This window comes from Engystomops pustulosus, chromosome 11 (genome assembly GCF_040894005.1).
Source record: "Engystomops pustulosus chromosome 11, aEngPut4.maternal, whole genome shotgun sequence".
In the NCBI taxonomy this organism is placed as follows: Eukaryota; Metazoa; Chordata; class Amphibia; order Anura; family Leptodactylidae; genus Engystomops; species Engystomops pustulosus.
In genome coordinates this window covers 55,595,918-55,619,818 of record NC_092421.1, presented here as the reverse complement: position 1 = coordinate 55,619,818, position 23,901 = coordinate 55,595,918, and the positions used below count along the sequence as shown (strand labels likewise).

General features: G+C 41.8%; 1 protein-coding gene across 2 annotated transcripts in view; it reads left to right on the top strand.

Moving 5' to 3' along the window:
- The first annotated feature begins 1,433 nt into the window (after positions 1-1,433).
- PDZD7 (PDZ domain containing 7) overlaps positions 1,434-23,901 on the top strand; it is a 51,187-nt gene continuing 28,719 nt past the window's right edge. Inside the window, exons 1-8 of one of the 2 annotated variants that reach the window (XM_072129995.1) lie at positions 1,434-1,603; positions 5,847-6,260; positions 8,379-8,519; positions 11,087-11,261; positions 13,492-13,668; positions 13,981-14,128; positions 17,597-17,657; positions 18,803-19,300. In XM_072129995.1, the coding sequence (XP_071986096.1) occupies positions 6,068-6,260; positions 8,379-8,519; positions 11,087-11,261; positions 13,492-13,668; positions 13,981-14,128; positions 17,597-17,657; positions 18,803-19,300 (1,393 nt within the window). In that variant the 5' untranslated portion in view covers positions 1,434-1,603; positions 5,847-6,067. The remainder of the gene's footprint in view (positions 1,604-5,846; positions 6,261-8,378; positions 8,520-11,086; positions 11,262-13,491; positions 13,669-13,980; positions 14,129-17,596; positions 17,658-18,802; positions 19,301-23,901) is intronic. The other variant, XM_072129996.1, reaches the window with a different exon arrangement.

Genomic DNA, 23,901 nt, shown 5'->3' with positions numbered 1-23,901 from the left:
GATGTGAAGACATGACAGAGAAAGCAATATTCTATGTGTCTTGGATTTGACAATAGACGTGAAGATCATTGCTGTGGACTTGTGTGTCTGAGAATTCACTGCACTTGAGATGTTAGTTGCAGTCACATGATTAATTTATAAGACCCAGGTCACTCATCCAAGACGCTGTAATCCAACTAATGGATAGGAAAAGTTATCTACTCTCTGCTTATGTTACCTTTAACCCAAAGATATTTAACAAATAGAAATCTTTTTCTTTGAATTGGAGATTTCATTCATGAAGTCAGTAGCATAACTAGGAGAAGCAGGGCCCCATAGCATGCTTCTGCATGGGGCGCCCCTTCTCACTAAAGAAATATACATATTTGTATACTCACACATGCACGTTATAATCACACAATTATACACACATATAGAGCACATATACATCACATATGTGTTATATACATGTTATGCTGTACAGTGTGCAGCATAATTTGTATATACTGGTGCACATCATCCACTCTTTAGTATGTCAGGTAGGATGACAGGGCCCCTGACACTGTGGGCCCCATAGCGGCTGCTATGGCTTCTACCACTGTAGTTACGCCCCTGCATGAAGTAGACAAACATTGTCCTCATCCACACTGCAGTCACCCAACAGATCAGATAAGGAGGGGCTGGTCCTGGTATGGTTCTATCTATACTGATCCATAGACAAAATGGTGCAAGGTACACAAGCATCAATGGACCACAATTTATCAAACTGAGCAGATTGCTCTTCCAGAGATAATTCTCAGAAAAATCTTATGTTGTGCACTGGAGATCATTAGAGAACAACACATAATTTCATTGTGTAGTCCTATGTTAATATATCCTAACATGAGCAAAATAGTCAGATTCTAAGCTTATTATATAAATTATATATATTCTAAAGCACAGAATAAAAATGTTACTTAGATCATTATAAAAGATCACTGATCAAAGTTAGAGAACAGTTTCAGATACCTGTAAGTTATTGGTGTTATCTGGTGCTAAAGGATGACCCAGAGAAGTTGCTTTGTTCCAAGTCTGTGATTTCAAGAATATTGTATCTTTACAACATCACAAACTCATTCACATCCCCCAAGAAGATTGGTCACCCTTGAAAGACAAATGCAAGAGAGGACAGGATAATGTGGAGAATCTCCATGGGTAAAAGTTACCACACTGTAGCTGGAATTGTTAACAGTTCAGCAGTGAACAAAGTAAGGAAATGTCTCATCATTCAGTGTCACAATGTTTCATAGCATTTGGAACTGAGCTGCAATACCAGATACAACCATTGGACAAAGAACAGCCTTTTCTTTTCACTTCCATATAGCCCCCTTTTTTTAATTTTTTTTGCATTGCTCTGCCTTCTTTCTCTAACTAATGACTGTAGCTGTGTAGTACATAGTGTGTGTACAACCTTGCTTGCAAAAAGCCTGACAGGGTTGCTCCTCCTATTGGTTGATATTAGCCACTAGAGGGCGCTGGGGTGCACCTGTCACATTACACATGTACAGTGCAGGCTTGTGATGTAACACAGCAGTCAGTGGAAGCAGCACAGCATCAGATTATCCACCTGCAAGACAAATATAAAGTAAGTGAATGTTCTGCTTGTCATAGTTTTTTCCTCTTCAAAGACTTCTCTTCTTGAGCCTTGTGCATGTGCTACAAGAGTGGCATCAGATCTGTTATCATAATGCATGGAATAGTGTTATACTGCCACCTTCTTATAGTTATTCTTCATAACTGTGGAGTCATTCATCCTATTTAATCCCAGTAAACTACATCTGTGGTCATGTTTGCATTTGGTTACTGTCTATATTATTCATTTATTACATTGAAACAATGTAAGATAATAAGCAGCCAAGTAAACAAGCCGCCTCTTCATGAAGTGATCCTGGTGCTACATTGTGTCTATTCATCCCTGCAAAGAAAGTTCTGGCTCATTATCTGAGATGTGAATCCAGGAGTTGGTGCAAACAATGATACCATGTATATAAAGCTAAACACATATAAGAAATAAAAAATATGTAAGAGAATGAGGGGCCTTTATTAACTTTGGCGCAGTGTGGCGCAGGAACCGTGCTATATTTTGCAGTGGGATGTAAGTTTGTGGTGCAAGGGACTCATGGATTGGCGCACGCACTAAAGAACTCCCTAGACTTGCATTTAGCTGCTCTCTTTTTGCACCCAAAAAACTAGTGGCGCAAATTCACATGCAGCGCCAAAATTTTGCGCCCAAAAATAGAACAAGCCAAGAGTGTTGGAGAACACATTATGGCGACTTCATAAATTCAGGTGCAAAAGGTGCAGAAAGGAAAAATAAATGCCATAATAAATGACCCCTAGAAATTATGTTTTTGGGAAAAGTAACAGTTTATAGTAAAACATTTCCATGTTTTTGGGGTAGCAGTAGGATTATTTAATTGTAAATGTAATGTAAATTCCTGCTGTTAGATGTGGAGACGTGTGGTGTAGCCTAAGGCAGTGTATTGTGTGTGACCAGGTTGTGAATGAGCAATTCTCATACTACGTCTCTTATTATCAAGTGGAGACAAGAAAGATCAAGTAACAAAACATTCTAAGACATACGGTACATAGACAGCGGTTACACACACTCAGTATATGGATACTGTCCTTTAACATTTTAGGACTATATCTCTATTTAGAGTCCAATATTTTACTAAATTTAAGGCATATCAGCATGTCACTTGTTGAGGACTGGGAGTCCTACTCCTTCATCAATTGCTGAATTTCTCCCTGTAGATATGAATCTTTGCTTATATATAGGAATATAAATAGGAATAAGGGCCCTGCATTTAGGAGCTTATAATCAATAGGGGACTTGTATCTTAATTTTGACTATTTTTTCTATTTTAAATTTTATTTGCACATTGTTTTATTTTTTGTACCTAAGCCGGGGTGTTAACACGTTCACCAATGTGTGTGTCTGCTGCAGTGTTCCTAAAGTATCTTTGCAAGACAGAAGTTTTCTTTGATTTGCACCTTCTTCGCTCCCTATTTTTGAGTAAATTAGAGACTTTTTAGGCACAAGGTACAACTGACCCATACTTACTTCCATGCATTTAGCAAAAAAGTCTTAAACCACCAAAAAAACTGTGTACCAGCAGCAGACAACATTGAAAAAAGCAGCAGAAATACAGTGATACATGAGCCCCTATGAGCCAGACACAACTGATGGAAATTTGGTACTCCGTAGCTTCAAATGGGACATGAACTTGAATCTATCAACAGGATTGGGCCAGCATTTTCTGATCTAGTAAAAGAACTAGGTCAAAGTCCATGACCTTTGTGAACCTGCATGTACTGCATCTCCATAGCCTCAAATAGGGCTGAGTTGTAGTTTGCTGAACTGGCCTCCATGCAGTCTGTATGGACCCATGGAGCAGCAAGAAACAGTCTATGCTACCGATATGCCATTAGCTATGTATAGACTCCCTTTATGATAAATGAACAGGTTGTCTATCCTATTCAATTGACTATTATAGGAATCAATAAAAGGTGATGTACTACTCGATCCAACATGAGAAGTCTTTGTTTGACTTAGAAGGGGGTTCATTTAGAAGAATATGTTCTTAGGAGAGTCAGTGGAGGATATTTTTCTATGGAAGTGAATAGGTTAAACAGCTACCACCCATTGTATTTGTTATACAGTGCTATGAAGTGTAACAGCAACCTGTCATATGATCCAGGCCGTCATCGCGCAGAGAGCGGACTTTGCAGCTGCTACATATTCAGTTATATTGAGGCATATATGTAACATAGATAGCACAAAAATGAAGCATTATCTTCTTATATATTATACTGTAATATTATTCCTATCAATATTGTACATGTCACTTATTTTACAGATGGGTTACAATGATAGTTGAATTGTTTGTTACTTTTTTTTAATATTTGTGTTGTTTTTTTGATGATTATGTCTCCATATCGGAAACAGAGGTTTCATGTGACTTTATGGTACAAGTGAGTCATAATCCACATTTTGGAACCAAATACTCATCCGCTCCTCAGCTCTCCTTACTCGGAGTGTGCAGGAAGCCAGAGTCTCCTGTTAATTATTTAGGGAGCAAGGTATATCTTCCAGAAGTGCCGCATCTACAGGTGACCTGGTGTTCTCTGTAGGACTGCACTCCACAGCACCTTCTACCACATACTCAGAAAGATTAGATGACAAAATATGTGGAACAAAGAATAGGCCACAGATTAAGTTTTAAAAAGATACAGTGGATACAGAAAGTATTCAGACCCTTTAATTTTTTTACTCTTTGTTTCATTGCATCCAATTGGTAAGATCAAAAAAGTTATTTATTTGCTCATTATTGTACACTCTACCTCGATCTTGACAGAAAAAAAACAGATATGTAGATATTTTCGTTAATTTATTGAACAAGAAAAACTTAAATATCACATGGTCATAAGTATTCAGCCCCTTTGGTCAGTATTGAATAGAAGCAGCTTTGGAACTGTGCTCCAGCTTTGGAGGCCACTGTACTCTTAGGAACCTTGAGTCTTGCAGAAATTCTTTTGTAACCTTGGCCTGATCTGTGACTTGCCACAGTTCTGTCTCGGAGCTCTTTGGGCAGTACCTTAGACCTCATGATTCTCATGTGCTCTGACATGCACCGTAAGGTCTTATAGGCAGGTGTGTACCTTTCCTAAACAAGTCCAGTCAGTTTAATTAAACACAGCTGGACTCTAATGATGGAGTAGAAACATCTCAAGGAGGATCACAAGGAAATGGACGGTATGTGAGTAAAATATGATTGTCACAGCAAAGGGTCTAAATATTTATGATTAGAAAAAAATATGTATATTTCAGTATTTTTCATGATGGGATGCAGAGTGTACATTAATGACCAAAAAAGTAACTTTTTTGACCTTACCAATTGGCTGCAATGCATGAAAAATTAAAAGAAAGGGAATGTTTCTGCAGCAGTTGCAGGCCTTGTATTCACCCCTTTCCAACGTGCACCATTAATACTACGCAACGCGTCGGCTGCGGGTGCTTGGAGAGGGCTCATGGGCAAACATTTACCGCTTACACCTGCGATCGGTCCCAGCAACGATCACAGGTGTTGACCCATCCATGCTGGTGGCTTCAAAAAGATGGCGGCACATGGGGCAGCCCCATGTCTATGTGTACCAGGGGATCAGCAGGGCTCACAGGCTTTCTCTTCTTTTACCAAGGGAGCAGCAGGACTCATAGGCTTTCTCTATGTGTACAAGGGGAGCAGCAGGACTCAAATACTTTCTTGTCTTGTACCAATGGAGCAACAGGAGTCACAGGCTTTCTCTTCTTGTACCAGGGGAGCAGCAGGACTCACAGGCTTTCTCTATGAGTACCAGAGTAGCAGAAGGACTCACAGGCTTTCTCTATGTGTACCAGGGGAGCAGCAGGACTCACAGGCTTTCTCTTCTTCTACCAGGGGAGCAGCAAGACTCACAGGCTTTCTCTACTTGTACCTGGCAAGCAGCAGGACTCACAGGCTTTCTCTTTGTGTACCAGGGTAGGAGCAGGACTCACAGGCTTTCTCTATGTGTACCAGGGGAGCAGCAGGACTCACACGCTTTCTCTTCTTGTACCAGGGGAGCAGCAGGACTCGCAGGCTTTCTCTATGTGTCTTACAATGTCTGTGTAGGTGTGCCTCATTGGCTTTCTGTAAGAGCCCTAGCAATTTTACAACTTTTTACATGCAAATACATAATCAGATGAAAATCTGATGCTAAGGTTAGACTGTGGGTCACCTATGTCGTATATATTCAATGCACAGAAATGTACTTATTTCTAATATAAATGTTCTCTGTTCTTCCAGTATTGATCACGGTCATTTCTTGAACGGTGTTTACAATGGCCAAGACAGCAATCCCCTTCATGGCCTGAAGACATGCTGCTACTCACTATGTTCAGCATATATCTCTTCTGGTGGGAGATGACATGAGGGAATTTCTTAACTATAAGCACACAGGATTTTCTTCACCCACCTCATCTACCAAACTCTAGGATCCCTATGACTTGCCCTCACGTTCCTCCGCCATGGCACATGCTATTGAAGTGGATGACAATGAGATGACCAATGATGACTTCCCTAGTACTTCCAGGAGGGATTCCTCAATTCGGGCTCGGCATCTATTTAGAAAGCTGAACAGGCCAGGAAATGGGCACCCAAAGGGGCTGCGAGCCACTTCTCCCATGGGAAGGGTGATTCTGATAAATTCTCCTCTAGAAGGTAAGTCCTTGGCTTTTTTTAACTAACATAGTCAGTGCCCTGCCTGTGAAATATCAGAAAAATTAATGGACATATTAGGGTAGGTTTGTGCCAATCTTCTGATTCTAACTAGAAAAGACTTGTGCCACACATTCTGGAGCTAATGGGGCACATAAACTTACCCGGTTCTGTAGAGTTCACAAAAGTGCATTGTCCGAAGATAATGCAGTCTGCCGCGATTCACTAAGATAGTGCGCCCGAATCAGTCGGATCTTCTGACAGCACGCCCCCTGATTTCTGTCGCATGAAAGCAGCACATCTGCACCAAAATCCGATCAGGTGCGACACAATCCCAGCACAAACCCCTGTTAAATACCTGTCAAAGCTGCGCAAATCCCGAAAACCATGAATAGCCTGACGAAAGTGCGATCCGCGACCCTTAGTAAATAAGCCCCAATATTTCTAAAACAGTTTCTGTGTGACTAATTGAACTTCCATTTAATATTCCATGCCGTGTCCTGAGAAGCAGGAAATCAAGTCAAAAGCATTTACACCGTTTTCTTGTGGGCTTGGATTTCACAGCACTCAATATGCGCCCCAAATGTCATGTCTCCTTTATTCTTTAGGTTAGTACGGTCACAGGGATACCAAATTTATATAGCAGCCGACGTGAGTTATAAATACGTCGCACTTCGTTAAGGGGTTAAACAACTAGCTGCCTTAGGTAGGTTATGAGATGTTCTTTCGAGAACTTCTTCTTTTGAAATCTTGACCCATAAAAACTTTTCTAAGAAATCATGTGAAAATGAGCAGAGAAGAAGAGTCTTATTTTGCTCTAGATGATTCACGTATAGAGCCTGCTACGGGAGCATCACCTCAAACGCCCCCATCTCTGGATCTATAGTACCTAGGAAAATGCTTCTCGTGTCATATTCAAGATAAGAATCTTTAAGCTGACATGACATTAGATGACACATGGCTTGCGGTTAGGTATAAAACTGGTGATACAGTGAAGGAATTAGATTTTATCTGCACATTTTTATCTGCACATTTATCTGTATTTCCAAATACGGTATCTCTTTAGCTTCCTAATCTGTTTTATAGATTACAGAACCACAAGCCTGATGTGATCTGAATGATTAGATTTTTTTCTTTATGTGACACCAAGATCATGTAGAAGTGATGATAGGATACTGATACTTCCCCTGCAGCCTCTAAACTTGACTCATCTCAGGCAAATATGACTCTTCTTTACTCATTTTCACATGACTTTGGAGGATATTTTTTTATAGGTATACAGGATAGATTTTAATGCAGTAAAATCTGGTTACAGAGTCCCTATAAATGGCTTAATGGAGTATATAACGAATAGAGCAACCCTAATACCAAGGCACCAATTAATCTCAGCAGCACACTGTTCCCTGCACTGCTTGTCATGCTGACAGTGCCTGCACAACATTGCTGTCTCCAGGTCCCATATGCAAGCTCCACACACAGGGGTGTCCACACATAGTTTATGTCCACAAACCTCCACCCATCCTATTAAAAGATCGACTTCATGGTTCAGATGCACACACTCAATCGGAGGTCCTCTCTACTTTAAAGGAAATCTGATTTGTAAAGTGCTGTGGATTTGATTATTATTATTAAATCTATTATCCATAATGATAAACCAGGGACTTTACTCATAGATCCAGACACTGTAACTGTGGTAATCTTCTTATATTTGTTATCCATGGCTTTCTTCCTTCTAAAATCAACTTTTAAAATTATGCTAATAAAACAGAAGGGCTCTGGGTTTGTCACCAGAGCCCCTTCATGCTGTAGCTTCACAGGCTGTTGCACTGTGCAGCAGCACTTCCTCCCCACACTGTGTGTTGGAACTTCCTGTGCTGAAGTGAGGTTACATCAGGCAGAGGGGCTTCCACATGCATTTTTTTTTAAAATGGAGGTCCCCTAACCCCCTCATATATTGCCACATTTTGAGGTCATGTTTTCTCATGTAAAGTTTTTATTTATTTTTAATGTTTAGATTTTGTAAGATATTTCCTGGCTGTTGTGTCACTTCATGCCTATATTTGCAGCAAATGTTCATTTTTATTAGTATTAATAATAATTACTGTAACAATCTCTTTGTAGCCAACAGTGATGAAAGTGATTCAATCCTCGCTATCACAGTGGATAAAACCCCTGATGGAAGATTGGGCTTCAGTATTCGGGGAGGTTCAGAACATGGGCTGGGGATATTTGTCAGTAAGGTGGAAGAAGGAAGCAGTGCGGGTAAGATACATGTATACACTGATTGCATAGCCTGATATGTATTACAGTGCAGTGTAATACAGTGCTAGGATTTATAAGCTTCATTCAGGAACATGCTTGTAGTCCAAGCCACTTGTATCTATTAATGCAAGTTTTCCTATAGAAAATCATTGTAACCCAGATGTTCAGTTCCACAATGACTGAATACCTTGGATATCAGTGGAACGTTTGGGTCTATAATCTTTCCATTATTTTGTGATAGAAAAGTACTTTTCATTGTTGCATTAAACATAAAACTCTGGAAAAGCTGTCTGAAACCTAAAGAGAAAAACCTGTCACCAGTTTTAACCCCACTAAACTACAAGCGCTCTCCAGTAGCATTTTTAATAGTTCTTTCTAGGATTCCCTTTTTATGTGAAATCTCACTCGTTTACCTATAAAAAAAAAAAATCCCCCAAACTAGGGGAAATATGACACTTCTCACTTCTTAGTGATCTCATTTTCTGGGTTATGGCTGAGATATGGCAGAACCAGAGATATTGGCCGCTAAAGACAGAGGCCCGCTGTTAGGATTGGGTAACACAGAAGACAGGGGATAGTGTGCCCTGAGCTTGCCCCAACCTCTGTCCCTTCCTATTACCCCCCCCCCCCCCCGCTAAACCATGGGGTGACTATTAGAAGACTCGAAATACACTGGATAAGTGTGGGAAGGGAAACACGAACAGACTGACTAACATAAAACACAAAAGAATGGTAAACTAGCCGGAGTCACAACGAGAGGGTACGTCAAGAGCAAAGTCAGTAAACAAAGAGTCAATGTCAAAAAACTAGCCGAGATCACAACAATACAGAACACAGAGCAAATCAAACCTATAGCAAAGAGCAAGTGATGAAGGGATTTCAAACCCTGGCACAGGGGACTAGTGAAGCTGCAATTTATACAGCCAGAAGGTACCACAACTCCCAGCAGAGGTACCACAACTCCCAGCAATCCAGAACACAACTCCTAGACAGTGCGAGGTCTTAGCAGCCGCTGCCCGGGGCGCACGCCAGAGACCGCTGGTAGCGGACAAGAGGGGGAGTTTGCGCGGATACACGCCGGAGGTGAGAGAACGCTGCTAGCACCACCAGAAGAATCAGAAGTCCTAGCATTCTCCCCAGTGAACCTGACACACACATTTATTAAAGCAAACTGTTTGCACATATACTTGAATGAATTGTTTGTGCCAGTTTTGTTTCACAGCTGCGCTATGTCCGACAAGGGGCCGTCAAGTGCATATTCGCACCGTGCACCACAGTTATGGTGATATAATTAAACTGAGTGCACCGGAAAAAAAATGCCAGTTTAAGCATTTGGGCTCGTGCAGGGAGGGCCAGATTAATGAAGACCGCTCGCTGCTCTTCATTAATCCGGTGTACTCTTCAAACTAGTGAGACGTGCAGTTTGCCTCACTATTAATAAATGTGGTCCATAGTTGGAAGTACAAGCTGCTGATAAAGATCCAGGTCCTGGTTATTTTTTAACTAACTGTATGTCCAGTTCTGAAGCTCACAGAACCACAAGTCTGGTGTAATCTGAAAAATGTGATTCTTATCTTTTATATAACACAAAATGCAGGTTTCTAGGTTCTAAGAACAACCACTGCAACCACTAAACATGACTTATTGCATGTGAAAATGAGGCGAGAAGAGTCATATTTGCCTAACTATGGGGGAGATTTTTTTTCTATACTGTAGGTCAGTGGATGGGATTTCACATTGCAGAAAGAATTCTAGAAAAGAAATTAAAAACCTGTACCTGAGGGGGGGCAGTAGTTTTGTGGCGTAAAACTTGGTGACAGGTTACCTGAATTTGTTTGTATACAAATAATACAAACAATAGGGGCGGCCTAAACATGATGTGAACAGTATGTAAGCCATGTCCTTATCTGATCTGGCAGTCAGGGTCACATTACATTAAACTGTGTGCCTAGGATAATAGGCTAATGCAGAACACATTTTAAAAAACAATATGGTAGCAATCAGTTCATATTGTTAAGAGTGTATATTAATGTATACCAGTGGTCCTTGAGCAAAAGTCTTGAACATGGGACCCCCCTTTAAACACAACTGCTGATCAAGAACTTGAAATCCCTTTAAGTCTCTGCATGTCGGGTTATGAGAAAAATACATGCCTAGGGTCCACCAAAGGAAGCGGCCTAAGATAACTATTGCTCCCCGCTCTGCTAAAGCTTTTAATGGTATCGACCCTTCCTGGACACCAATATCTTTGAAAGAATGATGGGAAATTTTTTATTAGTTTTCCCTCCTGGGCCCACTTAACTGGAAGAATTATGGGCCTAGAGCAGGAGGTCCAACAGCTACAATGATAATCTCACCCTGGTGAACAGTTTGCTGGGGTGACCGTCCACCTGGCCAAAGAGAGGGCTACTCTGGTAACGGTGCCGTAGGTTCACAAACAATATCATACTGTCTAATAGGTTGTATGTAAGTGCCGGGCACTGTTACAGATTTTACAGAAGTTAAGAGCGCAGTATTGTGCCCTAGCAGTACATAGGATATAACATGCTCTTACTCCATACTTGCAGATATGGCCGGGCTCTGTGTCGGAGATAAGATTGCAGAGGTGAATGGTATCAGCTTAGAAAATATTACCATGGGAAGCGCTGTCAAAGTTCTGACCGGGAACAACCGTCTACGTATGATGGTGAGACGGATGGGAAAAGTGCCAGGGATTAAGTTCTCCAGAGAAAAGACCACATGGTAAGCAGAGCCGTACTCTTCACTCACATCCTCCCATTCATTGTCAGCCATTCTAGGTAACCAAAAATCACAATGTACCACGTCTATGGACCAAAGAGAGCGTGTCAGGTTCATTAGAGGACCACAGTATCTGCTTTCACCACAGTACAAGGGCTCGTGTGAGCATGAACTCTGACCAGAGAAAAATGTGACTCAGATGCTGTCTGCTATGTCTGGGGTAATCTCCAGCTATGGAGGGATGTGCACAGGTGCTGTTACATGCCAGAGTTTTATGGGATTATAATATGAATGACCATAATTTAAAACAACAAGGGCCATGTGCAGTGGCGTAACTAGGAGAGGCAGGGCCCCCTAGCAGGCTACTGCTTGGGGCCCCCCTTCCCACTTAAAAAATATACATATTAGTATACTCACACATGCGAGTTACAATCACATATAAATACACTCATGTGCATATACACATACATACAGTGCCATATGCAACATACTCATACAGACCATATACACATCACAGATACTGCATATATACATCACAGTATATGCTATATACATTATGCTGGACATGTGCAGTACAATATAGTTATAATGGTGCACATCCTCCATGATTTATTGTGCCAGGTCGGATGATGGGGCCCCCTGACACTGCGGGCCCCATAGCGGCTGCTATGGCTGCTATCACTGTAGTTACAGCCCCTGGCCATGTGTCATATCCAAGCCTTGTCCATTGTACTCTAGTGAAGGCTGCTATAGGCCATGCTGCAGTTGAGCCACATTGGAATCATTGGGATTAGGCTGCAATGCCAAGTACAACCACTACACCATGTACGGCAATGTGGTGAGAAGTGATAGTCACTCCCATAATACTGCCCAGCAGTGTTCCTGGTGTTACACCACCTCTGATCTGGTATTTATATCATTTCCTAGCACTTGGCTTTATCTTGGCTGATCTACTCTCCTTTTAAACAGAGAGATTGGGAACCAACATTTTTAGGATCAGTGGGGGTTTCAGCAGAAGTGTCCACACAGTTTGAGCTGTTACTCCCTATCCTGTAGATAAATAAAATTTTATTGCCAAAATAATATTCCTTTAATAACATACATATGTCTTAATAATATGTCTTAAAGAGAACCTGCCATTCAAATTAACCTACCAAAAATAAATACCATATATACTCGAGTATAAGCCTAGTTTTTCAGCACAAAAAAAATTTGCTGGAAACCCAAACTCGGCTTGAGTAAAAAAAATATAGGTTTTACCGGGATTTGTGGTAAAATTAGGGGTCTCGGCTTATACTCGAGTATACGGTACTTCATATAACTTCATTTCTTATATATTGTTTTTCCTTTGTGTTTATTTCTCCTAAATGATTAAACGCTACTTTACAGAAGTAAAGTCTCTATACACAGTAATAACAGGGCGTAGAGGTCAGAAAGCAGAAGGTGCTACCTATAGTCCTTGCTCTCCTGTTATTTTTTGATGATGACAGATTCTTTGCCAGACCAATATATTGTTTACCCCTCATGTATGTTCTGATACTACTCTTGAAGGTCCTACATGAACTTACTGAAATTGAATTTATTGTGCACTTTCCACGACCATGTTATATTGTTATAGTACTGCTATTGGCTATTTCTGTGAAAATGTTCAATTATTCAATAAAATCTAACCCATGTATGTATCTGGTCACATAAAATCACATAATTCCTACATGGAGGAGGGGGAGGATTAAAGGTCCATGCTGTAATTTCATGTGATCAGACATATACATGAGGTTGATGATAATGTTATTGGGTAAAGAACCTTTGATGACATCACTCTGGTAATATGACATGAATTACTGAATAGTGATGAGGCATAAGATTTGGGGAGGAGTAGATGGGAGGGGCTGTCCGAGCAGGACACACCCCCTCTGATGCCAGGTAAGACAATAAAATTGATTTTATAGGGATGTGAGGGAAACTATTTTTAGTTATAAGAAGGGTGTAATTTAGTTAAAAAGGCTCTATTGTATCCTGTCGCTAGCTGTATGAGGTGACAGGTTCCCTTTAATAATAAGATAACTGCCTATTAATACACCACTCTTAATTATTCTCACCCCCTCTGCGGCCTTTTAGTACATCCGGAAGCGCTCCTAGCCAGGTCAGAGCCTTTTAGAGTTCATGAAAATTGTATGTATTGTTTTAGACTGCCTTTACATTTGTTGATAAAACTCCCTTTTATGTTCTTTAGGGTAGATGTGCTACATAAGAGACTTATAGTAGAGAAGGGAAGTTCAACGCCATCAGAAAGCAGCTCCGAAGATGGAATGAGAAGAATCATCCATCTCTACACGTCCTCTGATGACACCTGCTGGGGGTTCAACATTAGAGGGGGGAAAGAATTTGGACTTGGGATCTTTGTTTCTAAGTAAGTGAAAATTCTAAATAAAATACCCCTATGTTATTTATTTAAGCTCATAGATCGGCATCTGCAATGAACTGATTTGTAGTACTGTATTTGTAAAAGCTTGTTCCACAGTTTTAAGTTCTAACCTTTTTTTAATCATTTCTGGATCCTACTTTTCAGCCCTTCATTAGAAAGTTGTCTATAGGGTCCCATTGTTATTCTCGAGGCCAGTATTATTAGAGTATCTATAAGATGAGATCTGCTGTAGTCTAAATGTGTATTTATCCTCCCATTTATTATTTCTTGCCATGTTTAATTCTATTTTGTCCTCAGAGTTGACCCGGGGGGAATAGCTGAAGAAAGGGGCATAAAAGTTGGAGATCAAGTTCTTGCAGCCAATGGAGTTAACTTTGAAGACATAAGCCATAGTAAAGCGGTCGAAGTGCTAAAGGGGTTAACGCACATCATGCTCACAATCAAGGTAATACATTCTATTTATTTATTGGAACCCATTCATGTATTTGACCAGTTATATGTCACTGTCATCTCTGTATTTGTTGAGATTGTTCCAAAAAAGGTAATCCCTGTTTATGTGCCCTATTAAGACATGTGTACATCATGCAGTAGGGTTCTCCACTTTGGACACCCTCCATCAGGTCTATAGGAAAATTCCCTGTTCTGGTGGAGCTGGTCACCATTTCATCTAAATCTCTGCCATGTAACACTGCACGTTCCAAAAAGTTTTGCTGACTGCAGCTTTCCTAGGCCAAATAAGCTATTCGCTTTGGGTCCCAGAAGTCCTGATGACTACAACAAGGAAAAAGATTGATCTAAAGATATAGCCAATATATAGCTTCAGATGCTGTTACACTGTGTAGGAAATCGTCTCCTCCTGTTCCCTCTGCACTTTCCCCCTTCCACTGCTTGTTTTAATCTCACACAGTAGAAGGATGAGAGTGCTCCTGCACAGTGTAACAGACTGTGAAGCTGCAGCACGGAACGGCTTTGGTAATACCACCCATAACCCTAGAGACTCATTTGGATATTTTTTAAAGTTGATTTTAGAAGAGAGGAGGCTGTGGGTTGTCTAAACTCTTTGAAGGAAATTGAGCATTGGCCACTACTTTGACTCATGACATAGGCCTTAGTTTCATTGCACTGTAGATCTAGCCATGTGCAACATCCCCTACTGGGGCCTAGCCCGTTCTTGGGGCCTGGAGGCAGCCGGGGCCCAGAATACCGGAGTTGCTGGCGGTTGCGGCCTAGGCACACTGTGGTCTGTACTTTGTATGGGGACTGGATGGCTTTCCTATAGCTTGGCAGGTTTCCAGCAGGTGTTGTGTGCAAGAAATTAAATGAGGGAGAGGCTGATGTACTTGGATCTCCCAGGAGCAACACCTTTAATGTCTGTAGTATGAGTCCCTGGGTAATGGATGGGGCGCCGGTGATGGTGATACAGTCATATCCAGGGAACAGACGGAGGCAACGTTATGCAAAAATAACTCACAGTTCTTTATTCGAACAACTGTAGGCAACGAGCCAAACGATCTGGTTACAGATGCCGGATTGTTGTAGATTCCGGATTACTGGAGTGGTCATGGAGAGTGATGCTCAGGAGTAGATTCACCAGCCTGGTAGTAGGTGCAGGCTGAGAGGTAGCTGTGTCCAGATATGGAAGCTGCAGCTTTGTCCTGGGTGTTCTGTGTTTTGGCTATGGAGGTGTGTCACACTATCTCTCTGGTCACTGACAGTCTGTGCTCTATATTGAGAGCTGAGGCCTGTGGTAAGAGCCTGTGCTCTAAGAAGTGTGTGCTCTCTAGGAGAGCGGGTTCCAAGAGGCGTCTCTGGTAAGAGACTTAGGTTCCAAGAGGACTTGCCCCTTCCTGTACAGGGGTTTTGTTATTCCCTGGTCAGGTGGTGGCTCACTCTCCAATCACACTCCAGTTTACAGATTGGAATACAATTGGATTGGTAAATCAAAACACATACCCTGTTAATCCTTGCTGTACAGACAGGGTCTACCACTGCTAATTGCCTTACAATGACTGTACTACCCTAAAAGTGAGTTGATCAGACTCCTCTAGAGAGATCCTACAGATAGAGGGCCTTATTCGCAAGCACTCCCTTACCTACGCATTGGCAGGGGTGTTGCACATGTATAATTCCTCTCCTTTAAAACCAGTTTTTCTGCATATGTCATAACTAAAGAGGAATCCTGTGGATCATGTCTTCTCCATATGTCTCTTACTCACCGATGACAGTAGAAAAGCAGGCTGTAATAGGGCCTACTCTGAGTTTTCAGCTCAGCCGGCAAGTAGCGATGGAAACCACAGTCATGTGCATGAAATCATAGAAATCTCTGGGACACACGGTCCAAAAGAACATTTGTATGTAGGGGGCCTACATCTTAGTAATGAATAAACCAACATACCGTATATACTAGAGCAGGGGTCAGGAACCTTTTTGGCTGAGAGAGCCATGAACGCCACATATTTTAAAATGTTATTCTGTAAGAGCTGTACCATATGCACATGCTCCCCAGTAGATAGTTAGTCCCAGTGTCACGGGTGCCCCTGCAATCTAGGTCTCGTGCCCCTCTCCAGGGAAGCGCCCCTTTCAAAGCTCACTCAACTCACCACTTTCCAGCTCCCGTCCCGGCTGGCCAGCTCTTGCGCCACTTGCAGATTTAAAACTCCCAGCATTGCCCATCGGATCTTAGTGCTTCATGCCTATGAGGAAACTTTCCACAGTGTTTCCTTCCCAAGTGTTGACCTCCCATCGTGACCCCGGACCAGTAGATAGGTAGCCACAGCACATGCCCCCAAGTTGATAGGTAGCTGTAGCACATGTCCCTCAGTATATAGGTAGCCACAGCACATGCCCCAAGTAGATAGGTAGCCACAGCACATGTCCCCCAGTAGATAGGTAGCCACAGCCAAAACTTCACTTACCAGTGCTCCCTGCAGCCAGCTCCTCATCGCTCCCACACTTTTCTCTTTGACCCAAGCTTAGACAATGGCGCCTGGGTCGTTCGAAGGACGTAGGTGGCGGTAACATCACTGCCTGTGTACAGGGATCAGTCTAAGAGACACACAGCAGCCATCACTATTTATTAAAGACCTGTACTAAAGTATAAGCCGAGTTTTTCAGCACAAAAAATGTGCTGAAAACCTCACCTCGGCTTATACTCGAGTCAAGAAAAAACCAGTGTACTCCCCTTCAAAAGCCCCCCCCACACACACACACACAAACACATGTCCTCTTCTATACCGCGATGCTCCGGCATCAGCTCCTGCGACACGGATCCAATCCCTACAGCATCGCTGTATAGAAGAGGACCTGCCAGGGGCGTTGGAAGGTGAAAACACTGTTTGTTTTTCCCCTACATGCATTATACTGGGGGCAGGGCCTGCAGGCTATATACTAGGGGGCATGTGCTGGCTATACACTACAGGGGGCGGGCAGGCTATATACTGGGGAGGCTGTGACCAATGCATTTCCCACCCTCGGCTTATACTCAATTCAATAGGTTTTTCCATTTTTTTGTGTTAAAATAAGGGGTCTCGGCTTATACTCGAGTATATAGGGTAATATTATGTTCTTATGGGAATAATATGTGTACCCCAAAAAAATTACTGGAAAACTTTAAGTACCTTCTGAGAGTTTGAGTGATCAGTGAAAACCTGTGTCTGTTTCTGGTAAGTGACTTACCTCTAATTACCTCCACAATAAAGCGACGGGAATAATCAAGCACCACGCAGGCTGTGTCTCAAGGCACTACAGGGTCACTTACTTAAGGTTCTGTGTATACGATTTCATCTGTGAAGAGCAATGTATTATTCATCACACAGACCTATCAGGTTTTACTTTCTGCAGCTCATCTCATATTTGCAGGTCTATTCGTATTTTATTATCTTTTCTATTCGTTGTGTCCACCTTTATCTTCCAGGAGATGGGGATGTACCCTGCGTACAAGGAGATGATTGCAGAGTATTGTTGGTTTAATCGATGTAAGTACTGAATAATAAAACAGGAAGGGAATCCTGCAGCAAGGATCTCCTTTAGAGAATATAGACAGTTCTTATATAGGGTTTCCTGACATTTTAGAAAAGTACTGATGAATATTCATCCACTTCTTTAAGGGAATCTATTGAGGCGGACACAACATGGGAACTTTATCAGAATCTGAGATGCAGAAGGATAGAATACTGGTTTTCAAAATTATGCCTCAATTGTGGCCACTTTACTATAATATCCCTTAAAGTGTAATTCTGCTTTTTAATGATTTATAACAAAATATCATGTGTTATCCCCCTTTCCAAACGAAGAGAACAATGCCCAATCCCCTTTTCTTTACAGAGTTATGGCCTTTTTTGTTCTAAGCTAACTGTGCTGCTACATTAGGTTTCTGACATTAAGTGAGATTTTTACAAGTGTGTACATACAGTACGAGCCTGACAGCTTTCAACACATAGGGTATTGGGCAAATAATAAGTAGTAGAAACCAGCAGTGAAACAATTACTGTTGCTGCAGAGGAGTGGATAAAACAGCTTGGGGAGAGAGACAGACTGGGTTGAAGGGACTGCTAGGAAGCAGGGGAGCCCTTCTACCTCAGTATTCTTTGCAGGAGACTTTTGCATCTGTGTCACTGTAGATACAAAGCTAGCTATACACAAGGAGCATCACATGACCTCCCTCCTCACTCCAGAGCAAGCAGGAAGTGTAGCATCATCCAGGGGAGACAGCTACTGCAGGGACAGGCTACAATGAGGAGGATAGCAAATAAACTGCTGACATAGATAATGAAAGTAATAAGCAAAGTTGTCCTACATCACAAGAGTTATCGATTTGTGAAAAAAAAATGTTGCAGTTGTTCTTCAGAAAGATCTGCTCTCTTCATTTGCTCATTTTGTTCCATTTCAATAGCGCTTACACTGATCTGCAGTACCACACATGACCATTACCATACGCATAAAGCTATGTCTGGTAAAACAATATTAGGCATGCTAAGATTCATAAACATACTGAATACTGGTGCAGAGACATTAATAAATGTGGGCCAATGTCTTTTTATAGGGGAGATTAGATAGATAGATAGATAGATAGATAGATAGATATTATATCAACATTATTCTGTTTTTTCCCTTTTACTAGTAACCAATGGCCAATTGCAGCAGCTATCTCAAGCATCAGAAACCAGCTCTTCTATTTCTTCCTATTCCTCCGGACCTCCTCCGGGTTGTGTTAATGGGTACCATCAAGCACTTATATCCAGCCCGGCCTTGTACGAACCAGCATTGATCGATGTTGGCATTTCTACTGAATCTTTACTTGAGACCAGTTACTTGGACCGGTCAGAGACTGCCATACAAACAGACCCCAACATGTCTTCATCAGAGCTGATGGATCCAGATGGATCTCAGAAGTTGGGGATGCTCGTAAGTGAAACCAAAAGGACTGTTTATCCCACTGTTCGTCTTAAAGACACTGCCATAAGATCAGAAAGTTTTCTTGAGTCCCAGTTTAAGAAGAAGCAAAGGAAGTCATCAGGAGAGGTCCCCAGCTCAGAATCTCCAAAAACAGCCTTGTTATTAGCACTCAGCAAACCTCGAAAGCCCATCAAGAGATCTCAAAGCTACATAACTCTGTGGGGTGAGTTTTCTGGAAGTTTGTGTATATGCTCTATCCATGTTGTATGTATTAACCCCTTAAGGACGGAGGGTTTTTCGGCTAATTTCTCGCTCTCCAACTTCAAAAATCCATAACTTTTTCATTTTTCCGTGTACAGACCTGTGTGAGGGCTTATTTTGTGCGTAACAAATTTTACTTTCCCGTAATGTTATTTATTTTAACATGCCGTGTACTGCGAAGCTGAAAAAAAATTCCAAATGTGGAAAAATTGAAAAAAAAACGCACGTGCTTGTGGGCTCAGTTTTTACGATTTTCACTCTTCGCTCCAAATAACATGCCTACTTTATTCTTTGGCTCAGTGCGATCGCGGTGATACCAAATTTATATAGGTTTTATTGTGTTTTAATACATTTTCAAAAATTAAACAAATGTGTACAAAAAAGAAAAAAAAAATTTTGCCATCTTCTGACGCTAATAACTTTTTCATACTTTGGTGCACGGAAATGTGTGAGGTTTCATTTTTTGCGAAATGAGGTGATGTTTTCATTGCTACCATTTTGAGGTCTGTGCGACATTTTGATAATTTTTTATTTCATTTTTTATGTTATGTAAAAAGGTGTAAAAGTCGCATTTCGGACATTTGGGCGCCATTTCCCGCCTCGTAGGTCACCGCCGGCCGTAACCGTTTTTATATTTTGATAGATCCGGCATTTTGGGACGCGGCGATACCTAATATGTCTGTGAATTTTACTGTTTGTTATGTTTTATATCCGTTCTAGGGAAAGGGGGGTGATTTGAACTTTTAATATTTTATTAATTTTTTTTATTTTTGAAACTTTTTTTTTTCTTTTTTTTTTCACTATTTTTTAGACCATCTAGGGTACATTAACCCTAGATGGTCAGATCGCTCCTACCATATACTGCAATACTACAGTATTGCAATATATGGCATTTTTGCAGGTCATACATTACAATGAGCCACTGGCTCATTGTAACGAACCTGCATAAACCATGTAGCCTCGTGTCAAAAGACGACCCGAGGCTACCATGGTAACCGACCGCCGCCCCCCCGATGACGTTCGGGGGCGTGGCGATCGAAAAAAAAGATGGCGGCCCTTGGGATGGAGAATTAGTGCATGTATAATTGGAGATAAAGAAAAGAGATAACTTGGCACTCCTTTTAGGTCAAAAATTGAGTTTTTTTGCAACGCTTGGTTCTTAGAAATTCAGACGTTCATCAGGCACGGATTGCAAGGTATAAGTGGAAATGGAGATGAGATGCGGTGCTATGACTGCTGGAGCGCAGATGGAAAGGAGGAAAAAAGGGTACTCCCTCTGGAGAGATGAGCGCTCCTCTATGTGCTTCCTGGTGCTGGCGCCCCTTGCAGCCTGTGTGTGTATGAGATACTCCTATACAAATGACTGACAGCCTGTATAAGGATGTGACACTCCTGGTGCTGGCTCCTTGCAGCCTGTGTGTGTATGAGATACTCCTATACAAATGACTGAAAGCCTGTGTAATGATGTGACACTCCTGATGCTGGCTCCTCTATGTGCTGCCTGGTGCTAGCGCCACCTAAAGCCTGTATATGTATGACATACAACTGCTCCAGGATGCAGCCATGTGTATAGCAGAACATGTCAGGTACTTGTATAGCTGATATCTGTGTCTCACACATGTGTATTAGGAGGATGCAGCATGTCAGCAGATGCAGCACAGACACTAGAAATGCTTTACTATTAGAGATGAGCGAGCACTAAAATGCTCGGGTGCTCGTTATTCGAGACGAACTTTTCCAGATGCTCGAGTGCTCGTCTCGAATAACGAGCCCCATTGAAGTCAAGGGGAGACTCGAGCATTTTTCAAAGGGACCATGGTTCGGGAATAAAATGTGTTATTTAATTGAAAAAGAATGTCTTCTGATAAGTTAGCAGATGTATGCAAACATCTGCAATCTATTCTTCACTGTTCCGCGCGTATATTATCTCCCGACAAGTTATCAGATGTGAAGAACAGTGAAGAATAGAATAAAAACAGTGAACACAGGATCATTTAAGTGAAAAACACAGTGAAGAATAGATTGCAGATGTTCGGCACATCTGCTTACTTGTCGGGAGATACGCTGTCCCGGGATCCGCTCCTCTTCTTCCACTGAAGTCTCCCCGATGTCTCCCTGCTGCCCGATGTCTCCCTGCTGCCCGATGTCTCCCTGCTGCGTGCGATGTCTCCCTGCTGCGCCCAATGTGTCTCTGCTGCGCCCAATGTGTCTCTGCTGCGCCCGATGTGTCTCTGCTGCGCCCGATGTGTCTCTGCTGCGCCCGATGTCTCCCTGCTGCGCCCAATGTCTCCCTGGTGCTTGATGTCTCCCCGTTCCGCGTGTATCTTCCGACAAGTAAGCAGATGTGCCGAACATCTGTAATCTATTCTTCACTGTGTTCTTCACTGTGTTTTTCACTTAAATGATCCTGTGTTCACTGTTTTTATTCTATTCTTCATTATTCTTCACTGTGTTTGTTTAATTAAATGCTCGATCTCGAGCAGGGGAAATACTCGTCCGAGCAACGAGCCGTTTCGAGTACCTTAATACTCGAACGAGCATCAAGCTCGGACGAGTATACTCGCTCATCTCTAGTAGTGGTGCCAGAAATAGTGACAGAGACCTGATAACAGGTGTCCTTTAAATATCAGATTTATCAAATTTCTCACCTGATGCAATGTATAGATGTGGATAGAGTTCTATTTTACAACATTGACCATGAATCTACATGCGGCACGCTGTTTCTGCTGGACATTACCACAGTCATCTTCCCTGGCTCTATGATTAAGATCACCTGTTTATAATGCTTGATTTTGATGGTAAATTTCTTTAACTGGTTAAAGTTAAACCCTTTACCGTTTCTTCATTTCCATTTTTCACTCCCCACCTTCAAAAATCTATAACTTTTTTATTTTTACACATAAAAAGCTATGTGACAGCTCGTTTTTTGCGTAACAAATTGCACTTCATATTGATCGCATTGAATATTCCATGCCATGTACTGGGAAGCAGGAAAAAAATTACAAATGCAGTGAAAATGGTGAAAAAACACATTTGTGTCGTATTCTTGTGGGCTTGGATATTACGGCTTTCACTTTACGCCACAAATGACGCATCTAATTTATTCTTTGGGTCAGTACGATTACAGGGATACCAAATTTGTATAGGTTTTATAATGTTTTCATACATTTACAAAAATTAAAACCTCATGAACAAAATTTTTTTTTTTATTTTGCCGTCTTCTTGTGCTTATAACTTTTCCATACTTCATTGTATGGAGTTGAGGGTGGTGTCATCTTTTGCGACTTTTGATGATGTTTTCAATGATATTATTTTAGGACTGTACGACCTTTTGATCACTTTTTATAGAATTTTACATTTTTTTTTAAATGGCAAAAAAGTGCCAGTTTTGACTTTGGGCACGATTTTCCGTTACGGGGTTAAACGCAGTGAAAAATCGTTATTATATTTTGATAGATCAGGTATTTTCAGACGTGGCGATACCTAATGTGTTTAATGTGTGATTTTTACTGTTTATTTATATTTATATCAGTTCTAGGGAAAGGGGGGTGATTTGAATTTTTAGGTTTTTTTATTATAATTTTTTTTTTTTACTTTTTTTTTTTTTTTTACTATTTTTCAGACTCCCTAGGGTACTTTAACCCTAGGTTGTCTGATCGATCCTACCATATACTGCCATACTACAGTATGGCAGTATATGGGGATTTTACTCCTCATACAAAGCTGAGACCCGAAGCTACCAAGGTGACAGTCATCGTGACGTGACGTCATCGGGGAGCGGCGATCCTCGGAAAGATGGCGGCGCCCATCTGCCGGCGGTGGTCAGCCGGCGGCGGTCAGCAAGAAAACACCCGCGATCGGTGCCGGCACCGATCGCGGGTGTTACCGGTAAGCCTTTGCTGCAATATGCAGTAGAGACTTACCGGCTATGGAGAGGGCTCGGCCCGCGAGCCCTCTCCATGCATCGGAACGCGGCCGCCGCCGTGAATACACGGCGGGCGGTCGCGAGCCGGTTAAATTTTCTCTTAAACTTTACATAAAATTGTTTCAGCATAGCTGGAGAGAGCCTTTGACAATAATTCCATTGACACCTTTATTATGCTGATGGCTTTTTCCTATCCTGAGATCCATCCTGGTATGTCTATCAGGGTGGACTTCTCCTGAAGTGGGTGGGCATTTCCTTGTGGTGACATCATAGAAGGGAATTGAGGTCAGAGCAACTTCCCTCACTTCCCATAATGCTGAGCTCTCCTTTCTGGCACTTAGAGATTATTACACACACATATACACCTATGAAGAGTTAGGGTCATCTAATACAGCCTTATGACTACTTTACACACTGTGATGCATGTGTCAGCCAGGCTGTTCTACTGATGCTATCACTCTGCTTTTAACCCAGGACACTGGATGTGTGTGTGTGTGTGTGGGGGGGGGGGGGCAGTACAGAGAACGGAGGAGACGTAGCACACAGAAATAGTGATGGATCCACTGCTGCTTCCTGTCAATACTGAGCAGAGACCAGAACAATCACAGTGCATAGCCCCACCCCCTCACCCTTCTGTG